The sequence below is a fragment of the Ochlerotatus camptorhynchus genome, unplaced genomic scaffold (genome assembly GCF_037179485.1).
Source record: "Ochlerotatus camptorhynchus isolate MF236.1 unplaced genomic scaffold, CSIRO-AGI_Acam_v1.1 ptg000202l, whole genome shotgun sequence".
Lineage (NCBI taxonomy): Eukaryota > Metazoa > Arthropoda > Insecta > Diptera > Culicidae > Ochlerotatus > Ochlerotatus camptorhynchus.
This window is the reverse complement of record NW_027040692.1, coordinates 1,355,644-1,375,000: the sequence shown is the minus strand read 5'-3', so window position 1 is coordinate 1,375,000 and position 19,357 is coordinate 1,355,644. Positions and strand designations below refer to the sequence as shown.

General features: G+C 41.3%; 2 protein-coding genes across 2 annotated transcripts; one reads left to right on the top strand and one right to left on the bottom strand.

Moving 5' to 3' along the window:
- The first annotated feature begins 1,725 nt into the window (after nucleotides 1-1,725).
- Nucleotides 1,726-3,160, top strand: LOC135702881 (uncharacterized). The gene is made up of 3 exons (XM_065223938.1): nucleotides 1,726-1,891; nucleotides 1,950-2,237; nucleotides 2,342-3,160. Exons 1-3 carry the CDS (start codon nucleotides 1,757-1,759, stop codon nucleotides 3,158-3,160), a joined length of 1,242 nt encoding a protein of 413 aa, XP_065080010.1. The 5' UTR covers nucleotides 1,726-1,756.
- Nucleotides 3,081-19,116, bottom strand: LOC135702874 (sodium-coupled monocarboxylate transporter 1-like). Its single transcript, XM_065223926.1, has 8 exons — nucleotides 18,620-19,116; nucleotides 4,900-5,177; nucleotides 4,748-4,826; nucleotides 4,530-4,673; nucleotides 4,334-4,474; nucleotides 3,793-4,276; nucleotides 3,595-3,737; nucleotides 3,081-3,521 (listed from the first exon to the last, which is right to left on the bottom strand). The coding sequence occupies exons 1-8, from the start codon at nucleotides 18,832-18,834 to the stop codon at nucleotides 3,227-3,229; spliced, it is 1,779 nt and encodes a 592-aa protein (XP_065079998.1). The 5' UTR covers nucleotides 18,835-19,116; the 3' UTR covers nucleotides 3,081-3,226.
- Nucleotides 19,117-19,357: the final 241 nt, after the last annotated feature.

Here is a 19,357-nt window from a genome sequence, read left to right as displayed (position 1 = left end):
ATCGATTAGGCAAATAATATGATCAACTCAGTTGAATTCAATTGGCTTGAAAAGATGAGCCTGGTTCATTTTTTTTCAATTCAAGTGAGTTGATCAAGTCTGTTGAATGGCATGGTTTACACGTTCAATTCGCGTTCAAGTCAGTTGAATTCAACTGACTTGATCAATTGACTTGCCCTGTCAAAAACCCAGCTTAACAATAGATCAGCACCGTTCTCATAACCGCGTTAATAAACTGAAATTAAAATTATCACTCGCGATGCCACAAATTTTTTGTGGAACAATTTGACTTGATATTGTTTGCAATTTTTCTTGAGGAAACCATCTTTTTTCAATAGCACTGCAAAAAACATTGAAAGATAAACTGAATAATAATGCTTACTCATACTTGATACAAATAAAGATGGGACTAACTTGCGGCTACCGCCAGTGCAGGTTGATCCAGTATTGTTCTGAAGATCTTTAACCTGTTAAAAAATTAAAATGTCTTCCCGCATATATTCTCTCAAAATGTAATATTGATCAGGAAGTATTCAAACAATCTCCAGCTAGGGGAAATGGCTCTAATGTTGGCCTATGGATCTAAGATTGGGCCCATCGCTAAAAATCTGCTATTTATGAATTTTATCTAGATGAACGCGTCATTGGGACGGTACTTATGGATATTTTTGGTCGCTACTGAAAATTTAGTCGATTGCTGAATTTATGTATGGAACCAAATTAGGGGTTTTTAGGCCGACATTACATCCATTTCCCCTATTCGAGAATTTCAGGTCAAACATTTTAAATATTGAAAAAATAAATCAATAACCATTTTCGTTGCATTATTTATTATCAAATATTCTTCAAATCGGACGTCTCTAATTATCACACACAATTATCAAAATTATCATCATGGTCCTAATTACAGAACGATTCACCTACAAACTAATGGATTAATAGTGCAGGTAAAATACATTTTTGTGGCATACAGAGAATTACTGTTATCACAATATCAAAGCTAGCTCTTTTTAGTGTCTGAACCGATTGCATGTAATTGTCCACATAGGGTACAAAGCTAGCAGTTAAATATGTACAGCTATTAAGGAGCTGTCCACAAATTACAAGGACTGTTTTTGATAGATTTAAAGTCCGTCTCATCGGTTGACATTCATTCATACCATACTCGTCAACCCCCTCCCCCTCCTTAACTGTCTGCGTCTTGTCCTATTCAGCCTGAAGCTTTAAGTTCGTCACTGATAATTTATTTTTCTTTATTCATCGTTAATGCTTTGGAGCTATTAACTATCAAATAGCATGCCAGTTACCATGCCAGTTATTCGTTATCCAGTAGCATCTGAATAGATCACTACAATAGATAATCGCGTGTATAGCACGCGACGCTGACTGCATTGAACCGGAATGATATATGTACCTCGCAGTCGCGATTATTCCCCCAGTGACACCCTGCATGAGTGGAAAATGATTTTTCCTCGTCAGTCCTTTCAGTGAGTGACTCGACCTTCACATGTAGGTACCTAAGCACACCATGGAGTTACCCCTACTGATTTGATTGAGTAAACATAAAAAAGTGAAGGCAAATGTGCTACTACTATGCAAAGCTCAGTGCTATTGTCGTTAACGTGAATACCAGCCACGCGTGAAGTGAGTCATTTGGAGGTCGTTGCAATCGATACTGAATCGCGCGAAAGTACCTACGAGAGTACACACGACGGTTGATAGTTGATTCCTTGGCAAATCGTTAGCGAGATGTACCATGGGATGCTCCACATCAAGCACAGCGGTCGAAGAAGAAGGAGATACCTATCCGAGCACACCTGTGCGGAGAGTTGCCAAAACTTTCACTGGATTGCCAGGGGATTCCGTTCAGGTGGAAAACGCTGCACCGAAGGTGAAAAAATTGTATTTATTTGATTGAACTTATCATAAAAATTCTGCATCAAATCAAGCCTTCGGAAACTGTCCCCCAAGCGTACCGGCGACTAGACGAGGAGATATGTGTTCTTGAGAGCAGTTGTCCGGGACCTCGGCTACTGACTGCGGAAGCGTGGATTGAACATCTGAATGCGGTGTTTGAAAAAGCTGGTGCCACCAACGAGCTGTATGAACGCGACAACAGATTGGTGATTGATGTTAGACTGGATGATGTTCCGAATGGGGCGTATGGATCTTCCAAGCCGGAAACTGCTGAAGTGGCTTTCGATCGTAGTAGAGATGATACGGCTAAGGTTCGTCGAGTATGTATTTTCTTTTCACTAGATGTTGTATGGTTGTTTCATTTTACTCATTAATTGTACGATCATTCGATGAAGATGTAAACTTTGATTTTGTGTTTCAACAGATAGCCCTGAAATTGGGCATCGCACTGGATCCGGTGAAAGCCGCTCGGCAGGAGGAGTTCATTGCCCGCATCACCCGCTCTGCCATGACACTCGAGGCGCAAAGTTTTCGCGCAGATATGGTTGAACACTCGCGAGCTCGTGTAGCAAATCTTCGCCAGAGTTTCACACGACTGCAGACACTCTACTTGGAGTTGGATCATTTGGTAGCCTCGGCAAACAATGGCAGCTACAGTTCCGTACTTGAGCAACGTCTGGACGAGGAACTTGATTCGGCGCGTGAAATCCGTGACCGTTTAGGGGGAGTCTCCGAGCAATGGAGGACGGCTGGTTTATTAATGAGAGCTTCACTTAAAGGGCTACTGCAAGCCGTCGAATACTGGAATCTTGTTGAACAGTCATCTACAGCAGCGGAGAGGATTTCTTTGGTGCTGGATTGCCGAACGGCATGTCACGGTGCTTTGATCGCCTTGGAGGCAGCTCAGGCAGCGTTGCCTCAGGTTGAAATTCCTTTCGTTACTCTTCGACAGCAGTCCGCTGTGAAGCATGGATTGATCTACATGTTGACTGATATGGTCAATCCAGCACGTTTTCGCCATACCAAGCATGTTCTGGAGGGATTTCAAGCTAACGTGGAGAAGTCTGTTGAGTGGATCTACAGCACTTACAACAATACATTGAAAAAGGACTTGAACGATGCCGATCAGGAAGTGATTTCAATTGCCAAGCAATTGAGAGAAATTCGTCAGCAGTACATCAACCAACGAATGGGTTCCAAAACTTACGTAAGGCCTGCTCTGGGAAAGCCAGATAAACGGTAGCATTGATTTAATATTTGAAATATTTTTTAGAACTATTTACAATAAAGATCTGATCTTAGAGTAATTCTATTTACAATTTTTTTGCACCTCCTTAACCGCGTACAGCTGATTTTTGGTAAGTTTGCACTCGTAGTCGTCGACGCTGCGAATCGGTCTGTACAGAGGGCGAACCCAGGGCGTTAGTAGCTGCTCTGGAATGGGTTCCTTTTGACCTCCCGTGATGAAACTAATGATGGTTCCCGCTACAACGGCTATGACCGTGCCCAGAAGGGAGTAGTACATGAAACCCAATCGGAACACCCAAGGCACCTCGGAATTGTCATGTCCCTCAGCGTCGACATAGAAGGTAGAGGTTTCCGTGCTGAAAATGGGGAATGGATCGAAATTGATGATGATAAGAGACGGACGAATGAAAATATCAATCGAAAACTTACCCAGTTGAATTGAATCCCGAGCAGCCATCATACCGTAGCGGCAGACTCTGATACTTAAGATTCCCATTAAGGATCTCCAACTGAGCTCCTGCTGCTATCACGCATAACGCTCCCAGTGAAATAATCGCACCCCAGAATGCACCCTGCATGAGAGGTTGATTAACTTCAATCCTAGAGCCAAAAAGTATCCCTTCTTACCTTAGCATTGATTTTCGGGGAGAACATTCCAAGGAAGAAGATCCCCAACAGCGTACCGGACGTCACTCCGGACACCGAGATTGCCAAACTGAACACACTGCCCAGCTTCTCGACCACAAACACCAACAGCAAACAGAGTACTCCAATGAATACGACCATAGATTTGATGACCGTGCTTGCCGTTGACTCGTTTAAATTGAAGTGAGGCTTCACGAAGTCATCGTACATCGTTCCGGATAGGGTATTCATGGTGGTCGACATCGATGATAGAGCAGCGGAAAATATTCCCACGACAAACAATCCGGGCAGCCCGGGAATTTTCTGTGCAACGTCCAGAACGTAGTAGGCGAAAATCTGATCGTTTTTCTTCACCAAACCGGAGTGAACTGGGTCGCAGTCGTGGTATTTACTAAATATCAGCAGGCCATTGTAGACGGAACACAGCTTTACGATAATATGTCCGGCACCGAATATCCAAACTGCCCTAGAAGTGGGTTGTATTGAGCTATTTTGTAACTTTAAAATATGCGTTTGTGGTCACTTTTTGGCACTCGATAGATCTGGAACAGTTAAAAATCGTTGTATGCATTCCGGGGTTACTCCAATGTTAGAAATCCACATCGAGGTGAGCCCTACCGATACTAGCCAAAACGATGACCGCAGGGTGGGATCAGGATCCACGCTGAAAAAAAATCGCAATTCATTAACTGTTATACACATGATAAATCAATACGTACTTGAACCAAATCAGTCGACCTCCTGCATCAGCAATTTTGAAAATGTTAATAAAGCCACCCAGCTGCAGAGTTCCGAGCGTCATTACCACGCAGAGCGCCAACAGCATTGCTCCAAATTGCAAAGTATCCGTCCATATCACAGCGCTAAAACCATCAAAAAGCATCGATTAATCAAACCTCACTGTTCAGTCCGAAAAAAATGGCGAATTTGCTCAAACCGTATTCCCCCAAAAGTGGTGTAGAAAATGCAAATACAGCATATGACTGGCGTGATGATGTGCAAATTGATCCCACTGACTGAAAGCAAAGGCAGCATGTTTGAACAACGGATATCGAACTGTGATTGAAGGCATTGCCGTGTGTTACTTACCATGACTGAATGCTATCGCCGGTGTGTAGATTAGCACCGGAACGTTCAGCAGACAGTACAGCATGAATAGGAGGCTGGCCAACGAGCGGACCCGTTTGCTGAAACGTAGCTCCAGGTAGGCATAGCAGGAGGTTGTTTGCAGTTCGAAGAACACCGGAAGGAAAACGTACACCATGAATATGGTGACGATTATTCCGGAGATGGAACAGGCCCAGTACTGGGTGCCGTAGCGGTACATTTCCGCCGGGACGCCCAGCATCGTGACGGCGGAGATGTGACTGAAAATGGAAGCGGGTGATTGTTAGTTTTACCTTAATTCATTACAATCCAAAGGATAATGATGGGCACTATGATGGGTGATATCTATACTGCCGCTCCATTATATTCATATTGGGACAACAATCGAAACACATGCGATGTAACACAGGGTAGCTTAGGTTAGGTTACTTTATTAAAGAGATTGAAGGCTGAATGGCTGGTTCGCATCTGACATGTAACACAGTAGCAAACTTCTATTTTGTGTTTTGACGTCAGCCTAATTCCTGATGGATCTGAACGAAAATCGATAATTATATGCAAAAAAAATGTCATGAACATCAAATGTAAGGATGGATTTCTTACATCCAATGCATATTTTCGGACAAGAAAAGTTATGTCTGTTCCTACTAGATAGTTGTCCCGGGATGAAAAATCCCGGGATTCCCAGATCCAGGGATAAACACTTATAAATTCCGCAATCCCGTGGATACCGGGATTTTTATTTCGACTCGATTTTATTTCTTTAAGAACTTGAACCAGTAAGTGCACCGTGAGAAATATATTCGATCACACAGTAAATGCTCAATATTATCCACGTTATAATAAAAAGATTAATGCAGTTTGTTATACAGGGGTTGTGAGAAATTTAGGGTACTAGCAAAATTTTGTCCAACTTTAGACTGTTGTAACTTCATTGAACAGTGTTCAATTTTTAATCTTCAAGAAGCATTCGACTGGAAAACTAATCAAATTTGATGGTAAGGCAATGGAAGTGACCATGGCTACCGGATACCGGAGATATTCTGGGTTTCCTGAGGGCATGTCTAAATTGCTAAATTAGTGATGAGTTTGGCCACATTGGCTACTCCCGGAAACACCGGAGTACCCCCGAGGGAACATGTAGTAGGGAACAATTCCGTTATTACATAACAACATGCCATGCGACACCTCTTTCTTCATGGTTTTTCATCAGTAGGCTTTCTATTGACTTTGAATGGATCACAACAACAGTAAAACAGGTTATCAGCTGATTTTCGAAATACTAATACAGATGCAAGTCAACATCAAGGCTACCTTTTATGATTATCTTGGTCGCAACGTTCACTGTTCACATTGTTCATAACGAATCGCAAAGAATGAATATTAGAGTGATGCAAAATTTGAAATTTTCGCTCCACAATACTTAAACGATTCCAAATCGGATCCTGACTAACCTATCAAAATTTGAACCCATTTGGTGAGAAATAGTTGAAGTTTGTATGGGAATTACTATGGTAAAACCAAGATTTTTGTTCATGTCTATCTAATATTTCACCATATAGGTCTGCTTCAAAAGCTTTCAACTGTACTTGTAGGAAATTTTCCCAGCTACAGCTTTGATCAAAAACAATTTTTTGATTAAATGCAAGGATCGAAAGTTATCAATGGTTCAATGCGCTGATGTATAATGATCATGCTCAATCAACTGCTCAGCAGGCAACATTGGTGTTTCTGGGGCGTTGAATAGGACACAAAAATCATGGCTACTATGTCACACTGCAAAATACAGTGTTGCCTACAGAGCAGCTGCTTGATCATGTCATAAGTTTACCAATCTCTTAAATAATTAATAACTTTTTCCTGTCTCGTTTTACATAGAAACAAACTTGAGCAAAGTTGTAGCTGAGAAAATTTTCTGTAAGAATGGATATCGAACTGTTTCGCAGTTCAATATGGAAAAAGACTAGAAGGCAATGAACAAAAAGTTATGATTTCCCATAGTAATTTACATGTAAACTTCAAATGGCTTGTGTGAAGTCTGTTTCTTACCAAATGAGTTGTAACTTTGGGAGGCAAATCAGGACCCGATTTGAAACCATTTAGGCTATGTGGAGCGAAAAAGTCAAATTTTGCATCAGTCTATTGTATATGCATCTTTGTCTTCTTCTCTTTTTCAATCTGATCTTACTAATCACACGCTGCATAGTCACATTAACGAAGACAAAAGCAAAATTTGAATATTAAGTAAGGATGAACTAAAATGCACCCCTGGAGTAAAATGCGTTGTTTTTCGTTGCTTTCCCATTTGAGTGAGGAGCGTGTTCCCACCATCGACGTAAAAAAGTTTGAAAAACTTTTGATTGACGAGTGGTATTAAATACCTATTGAAACAATTCATTAACCGTACGATTCAATTCCCAGACGAGAGCAAGGCTAGTCCTTGCTTCCGAAAAAATCTTTCTCAATGTTATTATTGAATTATTGAAAGAGCTGTTGTACGGCATGAATTGGTGTAAAAATATAATTGTCCTCTGCTCTAGGTTCTCCGGGGGCTTCTCGATGGTTTCGAAACTGGCCAATATGGTCAATAATCCACTTCTACAGAAACCGTTTTGATGAAAAATCATGAAGAAAGAGTTGTTGCACGGCACATTTTGGTTCAAACATGCAATTGTCCCCTGCTAAAGGGATCCCTCCCCAGGGAAATCCCGGTGGTGCCGAGAGCAGCCAATCTAGTCAATAATCCAATTCAAGTCTTTAAAAGTATTTTGATGAAAAACCGTGAAGAAAGAGCTGCCATACGGAATGTTTTGGTGTAAAAATGCAATTGTCCCCTGCTACAGGTTTCCGTGGGGCCTCTTGGTTGTTCAGTGAGCGGGAAATGTGACCAATAATCCAATAAAAGTTTATAGAAAGCCTACTGATGAAAAACCACGAGAAAGAGCTATCGTATGCCACAGTTTGGCGTAAACATGCAATTGTCACCTACTGCAGGTTTCCCGTAGCGCATTTTGGTAGTTCCGAGGCGGCCAATGTAATTAATGATCCAATTCAACTTTATAGAAAGCCTACTGATGCAAAACCATGGAGAACGAGCTGTCACACGGTATGTTTTGGTGTAAAAATTAAATTCTCCCCTACTTAAGGTTTCCTCGGGGCATTCCGGTTGTTCCGATAGTGGTGAATGCGATCGATGATCCATTTAAAGCCTATAGAAAGCCTACTGATGCAAAACCATGAAGAAAGAGCGGTCGCACGGCATGTTTAGGTGTAAGAATGCAATTTCCCCCTACTACAGGTGCCCCCGGGGGTACTTCAGTGGTTCCGGAAGTGGTCAATGTAGTCAATGATCCATTTAAAGTCCATAGAAAGTCTACGGATGAAAAACCACGAAGAAAGAGGTGTTGTACGGCATGTTTTGGTGTAATAATGCAATTGTCTCGTACTACAGGTTCCCCCGGGGGTACTTCGGTGGTTTCGGAAGTGGCCAATGTGGTCAATGATCCATTTAAAGTCTATAAAAAGCCTACTGATGAAAAATCATGAAGAAAGAGGTGTCACACGGCATGATTTTTGTAAAAATGAATTTGTCCCCTACTACGGGTTCCCCCGAGGGCACTCCGGTGGTTCCGGAAGTGTCATGTAGTCAATGGTCCATTTTAAATCTGTAGAAAGCCTATTGTTAAAAAAAACCACGAAGAAAGAGGTGCGCACGGCATGTTTTGGAGTAAAAATGAATTTGTCCCCTGCTACAGGTTTCCCCGGGGGCACTCCGGTGGCTCCGGAAGTAGCCAATGTGGTCAATGCTCAATTTAAATTCTATAGAAAGCCTATTGGTAAAAAACCATAAAGAAAGAGGAGTCCTTCTTCTTCTTCTTCGCATTTCAAGCTTATTGCTAATCGCATATTAGCTTATTGCGTGCTCTCAACTTAGTGTTCTAGGTGCACTTCCACAGTTATTAATTGAGAGCTTTCGATGCTTGTACCATTTTTGCATTAGTATAATTGTGTGGCAAGTACCATCATACTCTATGCCCAAGGAAGTCGAGAAATTTTCCAACCCGAAAAATTCCTAGACCGTACCGGGAATCTAACCCAGCCACCTCCAGCATGGTCTTGCTTTGTAGCTGCGCCTTTACCGACTGAGCTAAGGGAGGCCCAAGAGAGAGGTGTCACATATCATGTTTTGAGTGAATGAAAGAACTGACCGCACTCAGAACCCCCCTTCAGGACCGATTCCAGTGAAATGGCCATATCTTGGTTGATTCTGAGCCGATTTTAGCTCTTGGTGCGTCATTTGCTTTCATAGAACTTTCGAAATCTTAGTAGTAGCATATTGGCAACTTTCTAGAACTGCAGCAAACAGCAGTTCAGATAATTTACAAACAGCTCCGCAAACATTGCAGTAGCTTAGCAATTTTCGTAGAATTTCAGTGAACTTCATAAAAGTGCTGAGAATGTTGTAGAGCTTCGGTAAATGTAGTAGTGGAGAGAACTTGTGTAGAACTTCATCAAACTTTATAGAACTTCGGGGAACTTCGTTGACGATAAGGGTTTTAATTTTACTTCTTTGAACATCTTAAAACTTCAGGGACTTTTAGATGTTCAGGAATATCGTACAAACTCAGGCGATTTATTTGAAATTCAGTGAGTTTCGTAGAGGTCGTTTTAATTCCGGAGAACTTCGTTGAAGTGGGAACATTGCACTACTTTGTTTAGTTACCGAAAACTTAACTTAACTTTGTTTAGTTACCGAAAATTTCGTAAAATTTCCAGGACATTTTTTCTACTTCAGATGTCTTTGTTAAAGTTTAATGTACATCGAAAAGTTTAGGGAATTCCGCAGAATTTCAGAAAATTTACTAGAACTTAAGGGAACATTGCAGAGAATTCACGAAATTTTCAATAGTTCAGGTAACTTCACAAGAGTATAGTGAACTACATAGTAGTTTAGTAGGCTTTGTGTAAGTTTAGTGAATAACGTAGCAATTCGAGAAACTTCGTAAAACTTCATAGAAGTGCAGGTAACATCGTAGAAGTGCAGGGAATTTCATAGAAGTGCAGGGAATTAGGTTAGGTTTCTTTATGGAAGAGACTTTCATCCATATGCAAGTTTAGGGAATTTCGTGGATGCTCAGGAAACATCTTATAACTTCAGGGTTTGTTCTGAGTACTTCCTGGAAGTTTTGGGAATTTCGGTTAGCCCAAATGGTTCGTAAAATTTATGGAATAGGTTCAGCCTCTGCTAGAAGTTTGAAGACGTTAAAAAAAAATGTTTTGAGGTCTTTGTCGAATTAAGATACCTTGGAATACAAATTATGTGACTTGGAAGAATTGCAGAGAACTTCGTGAAAGATTAGAAAATGTTTTATAAGTATAGATAAAGGAACTATGTGAATGTTCAAGGAACACTTTACGAGTTATACCTAACATTGAAAAACCGAGTAGTACAATTTTACTCCTTTAATTCTAATACCGAAATCGACGTACTAGATTAAAGAAGTACAATCATAAAGGTAACTAAGACTAAGACTAGTAGGTTCCGAAGAAACGTGTTCAACTTTTTGGCTCAGCTCTGGTACTGTCTTCGGTCCCAGGCTAATCGATTCACCCCACGAAACATAGGAAAATCCACTAACCCCTAATTTTATCTGTCAAACTTTCATAGCGAATCAAAACAAACATTGCGTAGTACTAGAATGTCGTCTAGAATGGGGTACGTTAATCGATTTGCTTGGGACCAATAGGCTAGTCAAGTAGTGAGCCAAATTGAAATCGATAGTTTCATATTGATTGTTGTACAATGGCATTACTCGGTATGTCTGTCATAAGTGTTAAAAGAAAATTCGTACAAGGTCAGCAAACTAGATTGAATATCAAAGTCGTAGAGGTTCAGGGATTTTTTAGAAGTTGATGGAACTTCCCAGTGTATCACGGAGCTTCCTACAAGTTTAGAAAACTTTATAGATGCTCAGAAAACATCAGAAAAGCTCAAAGGATTAAAACTTAGTTCAGGAACTGATTTTAAAGTTCATGTACATAAATCTTTGTAGAACTGCAGGAAACTTCGTAGACTTTTACAGATCTTCGTAGATATTCACGAATTTTTAAATAAGATACCACTAAAGTTCTCAGGTTATTTTTCAAGACTTTCGGTTGATCAAGCATTACTCTGAAGATCTGCAACTGATCAAACACACAAATATCGTCAACTTTGTGCACGAGGTTCTCAAAAACTATTTTTGGTACTTATTCAGAAGTTCTAGTTATGAAACTAGATACATCGATCGGCAAAGGTCAAATTGATGGAACCCTCGGTAACTAGGAGCTCTAACAGTTTTCAAAAGTGCTTAATTTTTGCGTATTATAAATGCATTAAAATAAATATATATTGAAAACCCCATAATGGGGAAAGTTAGACCTTTCATTTGACATGTTAAAAAATTTTAGCGGCCGAATGAATCCTTTAAAATGCTTTCTTTATGAGCTAACCTTCCTCCAATTTTAAAAATAAGCATGTCATTGGACAACTGAATCGCTGTCCTATAAGATACAGTTCGAATTTTCACGGATCATTCCTTTTGTTCATGCAAATAGAAGAAAGTGAAAAAGTGGCTTGGTAAATCGCAAATGAATGCTATTGATCTAAAACTTTGTATATATTAAAAATTCTCAAGAGAAATCAAAATATTTGCACAACTAAAAAGATGAAAGATAGGGATTTCATTTGGCATAACCGAAATGTTTAGTAGCAATTTTAGATTTGGTAGGCATAATGGATTTTCATTAAAAAAAAGACTACAAGTTTATGCAGTTCATTCCGAAGATCTTCAAAAAATCAAATTACGTCGCTCAGATATTCTTCCAGAACGGTAGATTGATCAGGAAGGATTTCCATATGATCAAAAATTGCAATAAAGTTCTCTGGATATTTTCATAGATTTCATGTTGATCTATTCTGAAGATCTTCAACTCGAAAAATCAAATGTCATCCTTAAGATTTTTGAAAATTTGTCATGTTGATCAGGAAGCATTCAAAAAAATCTCCTGCTAATCAATTTTAGTGAAGTCCTGTGGATGTCGATGCCGGTGATACTTGCAATTTTTCAAAGGTACACAGTACAAACTTGTGACAATCCCGTTAATTACCAGTTAGGTAAATTATAAGATGAACAACACGAGTAAGAATTTCAAACCTCCTTCTCCCTTTTCCCATCAAAAAAATTGTAAATCTCCACTAACCTCAAGACAACCGCGAGTATCCGGTCCAGTTCCTTTAACTTTAAATATAAGACATTAATATTTAATGTATAACGAAAATGATAACTCGGCTCTGTAAAGTTTATTCGATTAAGCCTGTACAAATAAAGTAATTAATAAAAAAAAACACGAGTAAGTTTGAATTCAAATATCAAACAGTGCAAAGCGTACACAAAAGTGCACCCATTTGCATCAATGTGGGGTTCGTACTGCCTGAAAGGATTTTTCATGACCTTTCTAAATATCTTCTTCAGTGTTGAAATTGATTGACCGCCCGTAGATGCATCTTCGTTATTGCCAGATTAGCTGTAATTACACAGATAACCAATAGGCGTTGCTTGGGTAGGAATATGTTGACGTAATACTCGCTAAAGCGAAATGAAATGAAAGCCGAGAACACCACTGCACTTCCACGATGTTGGATAAAAGGGTTGGGATTGCAGCAGGATTCGTTTTGATAAATCATATGCTGAATTGATGTCCTAACGATTCAATAGTGCAGCTCCCATAATAATAGCTGTGAAAGTGCATTTAGAACACTAATCTGCACGCAATAAGCTAATATGCACTAGGCAATAAGCTTGATATGCGAATAAGAAGAAGAAGAAGAAGAGCTTGGTTTTAAACGCACGGTCTTCTGCTCAGCAAGCAAAATCGGTCGTCACTAAGTCACCGAGCTCCTTATATCACAAAACAATTACGATCAAGTTTTCGCTCAATTTGTTGATACTGTGTTTCGATCCCGGTGACGACCTCACCGAAGACGACAAAAATTGCTCTTGAGAAGAATTTGATATAGATTTCCAATGAACACGTCTTTCCGAAAACTCAAATATTACTTCTTTTACGTACCCGTTATTTTAAGTGAATTTCATTACGGTCAATACTGAAAGGTGCTTGGGTTCTAACCAACGATCTTCTGCTCAGTAAACAAAAACGATCGCTCAAAAGCCACCGTGCCCCTTAATCAGAACAAGCTACGACCGACCATCGTTCATTATCGGTTATAAGAAGCTATTACAATGAAATGAAATCCTCGAAAGTAGTTAACAATGTCTTCTATATCGGATCAGGCTTACTAAATATACGTTTTACTTTTCCAAATCGTTCCACCGTTTTCTATTATTGATGATTTTCTACAATAGAGGCCTGGATAGATCAACTCAGTAATGTAACGAGGCTGGGGATTTAACCCATGATCTTTTACTCAATGTGCAAAAACGGTTGCTCCATAGTCACCGTGCCCCTTACATTACCACAATCTACGGCCGACTTAACAAAAAGCTATCCAAATGAAGTGACGTCCCCGTATGCAACCTACAATGTCTTCTAAACTGGATCACGCATGCATCCTTTCCAAAATCCATGGTTTAAACAATTCAACTTTTGTTTATTAACTGCGCTTTATGCTCTCGGAAACCAACGATGGCGGTTATTTTGTTGTGGGAGAGCTTGAGATTAAACCCATGATATTCTGCTCATTTAGCAAACACGATCCCTCCAGGGTCATCGGGCATCTAAAAACCACAACACTCCACAACAAACTATGATTAAGTTTTCGCTTGGTATGTAATGAACAACAGAAATACGCGATAATTCATATAGTTTCAGCGGTTGATGGTTAATTTTAAATACAGTCCAAATTCGCTGGTTGGGCTTTTAATACTTGGGCTGCTTGTTAGTTCGGCATCCGTTGGTTGGGCCATGACCCAATTAAAAAGCAACTGGATGTCAAAATCTCATGTCAAATTGGATTTGACAATCGATCATAAATTCTTCCAGGGGGTAAGCATATGCGGTTAGGACTGCGAATCATATGTAATGAATGTTAACGATTGGTATTTGCTCGAAACATTTGAGATTCATTTAAAATTCTAGAAGAAAACAAAAACAAAAATTGTGTACTTAATTATTTGCTTTTTCCACTCTGCTTCAAGCAACTTGCTTCAATCAATTTTAGCCTTCTGTCAGTTGGCCCAACTAGCGAATCAAATTCGTTAGCTGGGCCGAGGTGGTGGCCACTAAGTAGAGCTTTCATCGTGATGGTCGACCAGGAGGAGGAGGAATTCAGACCGGTTATAGGAAAGTTCAGCGCTCACCAGCTAACGAACGCCAACGGCCTTAGACTCATCGATTTCACCGCCTCTAAGAACATGGCCATACGTAGAACCTTCTTCCAGCATAGTCTCCCATATCTGAAGATCACCACAGCAGACAGAATCGCAAATCGACCACGTTTTGATCGACGGAAGGCACTTCTCGGACATTATCAACGTCAGGACCTATCGCGGCGCAAATATCGATTCGGACCACTACCTTCTAATGGCCAAGGTGCGCCAAAAACTTTCCGTTGCCAACATCGCCCGCCACGGTACAATCTGGAGCGACTGAAGCTGCCCGAAGTCGCATCTGAGTACGTGCAATGCCTCGACGCAGCGTTGCCTGATGAGGGAGAGTTCACCGAAGCCTCTCTTGAGGATTGCTGGAGCAACCATTAACAGCGCTGCTGAAGGCGCCGTTGGGTTCGTGGAGCGGAAGCAACGGAACGATCGGTTCGACGAAGAGTGTCAGACAGTCTTGGACGAGAAGAACGCAGCGCGGGCGGCGATGCTGCAGCAAGGAACCCGTCATAATGTGGAGCGATATAAACAGAAGCGAAGACAGAAAACCCATCTTTTCCGGGATCAGAAGCGCCGCCTGGAAGAACTGGAGTGCGAAAAAATGGAGCAGCTGTATCGTTCTCAAGAAACACACAAGTTCTACAAGAAACTCAACGCATCCCGACAAGGCTTTGTGGCGCGAGCCGAAATGTGTCGGGATAAGGAAGGGGGTATCTTAACGGACGAACGTGAGGTGATTGAAAGGTGGAAGCAGCACTACGATCAACATCTGAACGGCGCAGAGGTGAAGGACCAAGGCTGCGTCGGTACAGCGAATGAGGGGGACATACCAGCTCCCACGATGGGTGAGGTTAAGGATGCTATTCGACAGCTTAAGAACAACAAAGCAGCTGGGAAAGATGGTATCGGAGCGGAACTTATCAAAATGGGCCCGGATATGTTGGCCACCTGTCCGCACCGACTGATAGTTCAGGATACAGAACAGCTACCGGAGGAGTGGAAAGAGGGAGTAATATGCCCAGTATATGACAAAGACGACAAACTAGAATGTAAGAACTATCGAGCGATCGCTATTCTTAATGCGGCTTACAAAGTGCTTTCCCAGATCATCTTTCGCCGTTTATCGCCGATAGCAAGCAGATTTGTTGGAAGTTATCAAGCCAGTTTTGTGGACGGGCGATCGACAACGTACCGAATCTTTACGTTGCGGCAGATCCTCCAATAGTGTTGTGAATATTAAGTCCCTACGCACCACCTATTCATCGATTTCAAGGCTGCCTATAACACTATTGACCGTGAAGAGCTTTGGAAGATTTTTTTTATAATTACTTTATTTGTAAAGGCTCAATCGAATAAACTTTACAGAGCCGAGTTATCCTTTGCGTTATACATTATTGCTGTCTTATATTTAAAGTTAAAGAAACTGGACCGAGTACTCGCGGTTGTCTCGAGGTTAGTGGAGATTTACAATTTTTTGGATGGGAAAAGGGAAGAAGGAGGTTTGAAATGTGGTTTACGATACAACTATTTAATTAATCCTAAAGCATGAAATTATTTCTTTTCATCTTGAAAACAAAAATTGAAAAGAAAACTCACACGTACAAAATACAAACTAAACACAAGGTTAATCAAACTTACAATCTAAGGTTAATATTCTTAAAGTAAACATAAATGAGTTTCATAAACTCCAGATCGCGTCTAGCCAAAATATCCCGAGCTGGAACATTAGGTTGTCTACCTCGAGCCCGAAGGGAATCATAAAAATGTGATCTGACTCCACGACACTCCGCACAAGACCAAAGGATGTGATCAGCGTCCTGGTAACCTTGTCCACATTCACAGAGATTGCTGTCTCCCAACCCCACATGGAACAAGTGAGCGTTTAGACAATAGTGATTGGACATGAGACGAGACATCACGCGTATGAAGTCTCGACTCAAGTCCAACCCTTTGAACCATGCAAACTTCGACAACTTAGGGATAATTGAATGTAGCCATCGTCCCAAGCTCCCTTCACTCCATTGATGTTGCCAGCTAACGAGCAACTGCTGACGATAAATAGAGAACAATTCACTATAGGCGATTTGTCGATCATAAATGTCGCCTTCAATAGCGCCCACCTTCGCAAGTGAATCCGCCTTCTCATTGCCCAAAATTGAGAAATGCGAAGGGACCCACGTGAAGGTGATGATGAAAGAGCGCACGGATAAAGCACTAAGAAGTTCTCGTATTTTCAAGAGAAAATACGAGAAGTGCTTTACCGGCCTAATGGAACGGATAGCCTCGATAGAACTGAGACTGTCCGTAAAAATAAAGTAGTGGTCTGAAAGGAGTGAAGCAATAGTTTCCAATTGCTGCCAGTTCAGCCACATATACAGAACAAGGAGCTTCAAGTTTTCGAGAGGCGCTACGAAATTCATTAAATACACCAAAACCAGCGGACTCCTCTATTAGAGATCCATCTGTGAAAAACGTTCTTGCAGAATCAACATGGCCAAACTTTGCAGAGTATAATGACGGAGCAATCATAGGACGATGGTGGTTTGGAATTCCGCGGATTTCCTGCGTCATAGATAAATCAAAATTCACTGAATTGCCGAAATCGAAGAAGACTGCACGATTGAGAATATTTCTTGAAGGGCTGACATCCTGTGTTAAATATAGGTAGTACAAAATCATAAAACATGCCTTCGGAGACGAGCCAGCCAACGGCTGAAAGTCTCCTTAATAAAGATATATAAAAAAAAATAAAACATGTTTGAGGATTTAGCTCCAGAAGCTTCTCAAAGTTTTCGATCACCAGTGGGTTCATTACTTCGCAACGGGTGAGCTATGGAAGCTTATAGACGAGAATAGTTTTCCCGGGAAGCTAACCAGATTGATCAGGGCTACGATGGATGGTGCACAATGCTGCGTGAAGATATCGGGTGCGTTATCGGACACGTTTGAAACTCGCAAAGGGCTTCGACAAGGCGATGGTCTTTCCTGCCTCCTGTTCAACATTGCGCTAGAAGGTGTTATGAAATGTGCGGGCTTTAACATGCGAGGCACGATCTTCAATAAGTCCAGCCAGTTCATCTGCTTCGCTGACGACGTGGACATTATCGGAAGAACGTTTCAGGCCGTGGCGTGAAGCAGAGAAGGTTGGATTAAAGGTAAATACGTCGAAGACAAAGTATCTGTTAGCTGGAGGAACCGAGCGGGATTGGGCTCGCATAGGCAGAAGCGTGACAATCGACGGAGATGATTTCGAGGTGGTGGATGAATTTGTGTACCTCAGATCATTGGTGACGTCGGATAACAACTGCAGCAGTCGTGCTTACTACGGACTCCACAAGACCCTGAGGTCGGGTAAACTTCACCTGTACTAAATTTACCTGTAAATGTAGTTCTCTACGGTCACGAGACGTGGACGATGCTCGAGGAGGACCTGCAAGCACTGGGTGTTTTTGAACGACGACCATCTTTGGCGGGGTATGTGAGAACGGTGTACGGTGCGCAACTCTATGGTGAACCCTGTATCCAGAAAGTAGCGAAAACTGGACGGGTACGATGGGCGGGACACGTTTTAAGAATGCCGGACATCAATCCCGCAAAAAAGGTGTTTGTCTCGAATCCGGCCGGTACAAGACGAAAAGGGGCACAGCGAGCAAGGTGGTTAGACCAAGTGGAGCAGGATCTTGGAAGTGTGGGACGGTCAAGCAGCCACGGACCGAGTTAATTGGCGTAACATTGTGATGCAGGTGCAATCCTGAAGGATGTCGGACCAGGATAAGTAAGTAAGTAGGCCGACATTACATCCATTTCCCCTATATGGACACTAACTTACTCATCTTGTAACAATGCATAAAAAGCAACATTGACTAAGATGTGTTCCTTTGACTAGTTTGAACTAGACAGGACTAGGAATAAGTGGTATATCTAACATCTCGTAACGTACAACAAAAAGGTGATCTACCCACGATACGGGACATTTCAAGAATTACTACACATGTAAACAAATTTGAGAACGGGGAATGCTACTCGTTTTTCCTTAAAATTTATCACATTCACATTCTTTAAGTTTAGCAAATGTTTACTTCTTTTGAACATGAGCAGTTGTTTTAATATGTACTATTATTGAGAACGGGTATTCAAAAGTTCACTGATATAGATCCATCATTGTGGGGGAGGGGACTATATATCAGTAGGAGTACATTTCTGGATTTCATCTTGGCGGAACCGAGTTATTTCTTGTTTTACCAAGCTTCCTACCAGTACTACATCATCATTACATTCGCATTGAACCATTTAAGAAAACTGATTGAGAAGATAATACTCACGTTGCAGTGAGCGACATCGCCACCGGAAACACCTTCATCTGTTTACTGCCGAGCAGATATTCGGCCGTGTTGTTCTGCTTTTGCTTGGCGAAAAATCCATAGTACAATCCGATCAGCGCCGACATTCCCAGCATCGAAAAGAATATCGCATAGTCGATCGTGTTGAACCATAGCCTGGCATGTGCCACTTCCTCCGGTGGACTTTCCATGGTCATCTTTACTCGAAAAACACTACTTCTCCTAACACGGAACTCAACACCTCTCGGAAATACTGCACATATGACCTACTAACTGCACCGCAATCGCAGAATTAGCAGCAGCTCACACGTCACTCGACCGAAAACATTCACCGACTATGCCCGTTGCGACTATCTTAGAACATCTTCTCAGCTGACGAATCTTCGCACGCAACTACGGCTTAAGTGATATGATTTGATCGTGATTATTTTTAGACTGGACAATGGCGGCTACACCACGCGTCTCAAACGAATCAGAATGCGATTTGATGCCGACGTATGTGGGAGAGAAGTCCTTCAACGACTGATACAGAAGCTGCGGATGACCAGCCACTTTAACGAGATATCATTTATAATGGGTAATAAACCGTGAGATTAGGTGTCACCGAGATGGCAGATGTTGGGAAAAGGAAGCCCATTCCTTAAGAACTCTTTGTTCATCATTGAAAAACAAACATCGGTGATGACCAAGATGATCCGTGGTATCAACTGCTTTCTGTTG

Coding starts and splice junctions, on each gene's coding strand:
- LOC135702881 (XM_065223938.1), top strand. CDS start 1,757: ATGGGATGCTCCACATCAAGCACAGCGGTCGAAGAAGAAGGAGATACC. Junction 1,892..1,949: donor TGGAAAACGCTGCACCGAAG/GTGAAAAAATTG, acceptor CATCAAATCAAG/CCTTCGGAAACTGTCCCCCA. Junction 2,238..2,341: donor ATACGGCTAAGGTTCGTCGA/GTATGTATTTTC, acceptor GTGTTTCAACAG/ATAGCCCTGAAATTGGGCAT.
- LOC135702874 (XM_065223926.1), bottom strand. CDS start 18,834: ATGACCATGGAAAGTCCACCGGAGGAAGTGGCACATGCCAGGCTATGG. Junction 4,277..4,333: donor GATCTATCGAGTGCCAAAAA/GTGACCACAAAC, acceptor ACCCACTTCTAG/GGCAGTTTGGATATTCGGTG. Junction 3,522..3,594: donor TCGGGATTCAATTCAACTGG/GTAAGTTTTCGA, acceptor CCCCATTTTCAG/CACGGAAACCTCTACCTTCT.